This window comes from Propithecus coquereli, unplaced genomic scaffold, assembly GCF_000956105.1.
Source record: "Propithecus coquereli isolate 6110/MARCELLA unplaced genomic scaffold, Pcoq_1.0 Scaffold28, whole genome shotgun sequence".
NCBI classification, from domain to species: domain Eukaryota; kingdom Metazoa; phylum Chordata; class Mammalia; order Primates; family Indriidae; genus Propithecus; species Propithecus coquereli.
The window spans coordinates 2,377,843-2,380,122 of record NW_012148396.1 but is presented as its reverse complement, the minus strand read 5'-3'; the positions used below and the strand labels follow the sequence as shown (position 1 = coordinate 2,380,122).

Here is a 2,280-nt window from a genome sequence, read left to right as displayed (position 1 = left end):
GAATAGGAAGTGTCATTATCTTCATTTTATGAACAAGGGAACTGCAACTTGTCCAAGATTACACAGCCAAAAATGACAGAGCAGTGACCAGAACCCAGGTCTATGACATCAAAGTCCTTTCTCAACCACTAGGCTACACTGCCATGTACATGGGTATATTTCTAGAAGCAGAAGTGCTTCCCACTGCTGAGAGACTGTTGAAAATGACAGTCCTATTGTTCACAGGACCTGGCATGCAGTGGCACTCAATAGATAATCACTGAGCGAATGGTTGTGGGCAAGAGGAATCAGCTAACATTTATTTTCCACGTTTTGTTTATCCATTCATCCAATGAAATATACTGGGTTGTACTGCTATGGTTTGAGTGTTTGTGTCCTCTCCAAAATTCTTGTTAAACTTAATCCCCAATGCAGTAGTATTAAGAAGTAGGGTCTTTAGGAAATGATTAGGCCATGAGGGCTCTGTCCTCATGAATGGGTTTAATAAAAGGGCTGGCGGGGACTAGCTAGACCCCTTTATGGTCTTTCGCCCTCTGCCATGTAAGGACATAGCAATAAGACACCACCCTGGAAGCAGAAACCAGCCCTCACCGGACACTAGACCAGCTGGTGCCCTCACCTTGGACTTCCCAGCCTCCAGAACTGTGAGAAATAAATTTCTGTTGTTTATAAATTACTCAGCCTGTGGTATTTTTTTATAGCAGCACAAAAAAACTGAGATAGGTTGTTTCCACTTTTTGGCCATTATAAATAATGCTACCTTAAGCATTCATATACAAATGTGTGTGTGAATGTATGTTTTCAGTTCTCTTTGGTATATACCTAGGTATGTATATTAGTTTCCTAGGGCTGCCATAGCAAACCACAGAATGTGTGGCTTAAAAAACAGAAATTTATTTTCTCACAAGTCCGGAGGCTAGAAATCCAAGATCAAGGTGCCATCAGGGTTGGTTTCTGGTGAGACCTCTCTTTCCGGCTTGCGGACAGCCGCCTCCTCACTGTGTCCTCACATGGTCTTCTCTGTGCATGGGTGGAGACAGAGCCCAGCTAACATTTTTTGACCAAATGTGGCCAGTCCAGGCTGCACACAGGTGGCAGTAAGATGCTGCGAAGACACAACTCGGGTCGAATCCCAGCTCTGTCATTTTGCGAGCTATATGACCATGAGCAAATGATTGCAATTCCCTGTGCCTCAGTTTAGCTGTTTACTTCCCCTGAAGACAACAGTAAGGAACAAACCAGTGTCAGGATGGAATTGGCCAGCACAGTATGTGACAGGAGAGAGGGTCGGAGTCTGCCCTGACTCTGTGCATGCGAACACCACCTTCAGTCTGGGCGTGGTCGCCTCATGCTGCAGTGCCCCATGCAGCCCCCTGTTGTGCATCCCGGCTTCTGCATCCCAGCTTCTCCCCGTCCCTCATTAGGCCCAGGCCCTCACCGCCAGCGTTACCTCCTTGGACCTGCGTGAGGATGAAGCCATCGCAGCAGGAATCACCGTCACACGCAAGAAGACAGAAGAGGTGAGCGTCAGTCAGATCGGCTCCTGAGGCCGAGAACACGACGGGGCTGTACAACCCGGAGAGCACATTTTGGAAACCAGTCGGTTCAAAGCTTTTCTGACGTGCTGTGGTGAATTTTTGGCCTGGGGGAAAGGCAGAAAAAAATTTTAAAAAGACCTCAAAACATGGCAGAGTTGAACAGAGTTTACTGATCTCATAGGATAGTCTGTTAAATTAGCTCTGATTGTGACTGGAGCAGTGCGTGGTCCAAGATGAGACACGGTCTGTGCCATGAAACTTTTGGACATGCCTATGCATGGAGAGGGTGGGGCCGGCCAAGGCCGTGGCCCCAAAACCAACAGATCTGGACAGATGCCCCGCATATGTTCGAGGGACCAAAGGGTATGTATGGAAAACTGGCATATATTATTATTTTTATTATTACCAGCAAACATTTATTGAGCTCTGTGTACACACTGTGCCACGTGCTTTCCCTACATTATCTCAGTTAATTTTCACTGCCCTGCTCTGATAACACGTGTGCTTCTGTAACACAATTAGTTTGAACACATGGGAGTCAGGGAAGCTCAGCCGCTGTGATACTGGAGTCACACTGGCTGCTCTATCTACAGTTTTCCCTGCATGTCACGGCCTCGTGCCACCAAACTTCAACAGAGGAATGTGGCGTAGACAAACACGGCTAAATGCAGCAAGCTGCAGAGCAACAGGGACTGTCCACGCATCCATCACCCGCCTTCATCCCTGAGCCTCAGCCTGGCCC

The 2,280-nt window shown here is 47.5% G+C and overlaps 1 protein-coding gene across 1 annotated transcript in view; it reads right to left on the bottom strand.

The window, feature by feature from the left end:
• TG (thyroglobulin) overlaps positions 1-2,280 on the bottom strand; it is a 251,456-nt gene that overhangs the window by 183,668 nt on the left and 65,508 nt on the right. The window contains exon 26 of the mRNA XM_012648052.1: positions 1,451-1,642. Within this exon, the coding sequence (XP_012503506.1) occupies positions 1,451-1,642 (192 nt within the window). The remainder of the gene's footprint in view (positions 1-1,450; positions 1,643-2,280) is intronic.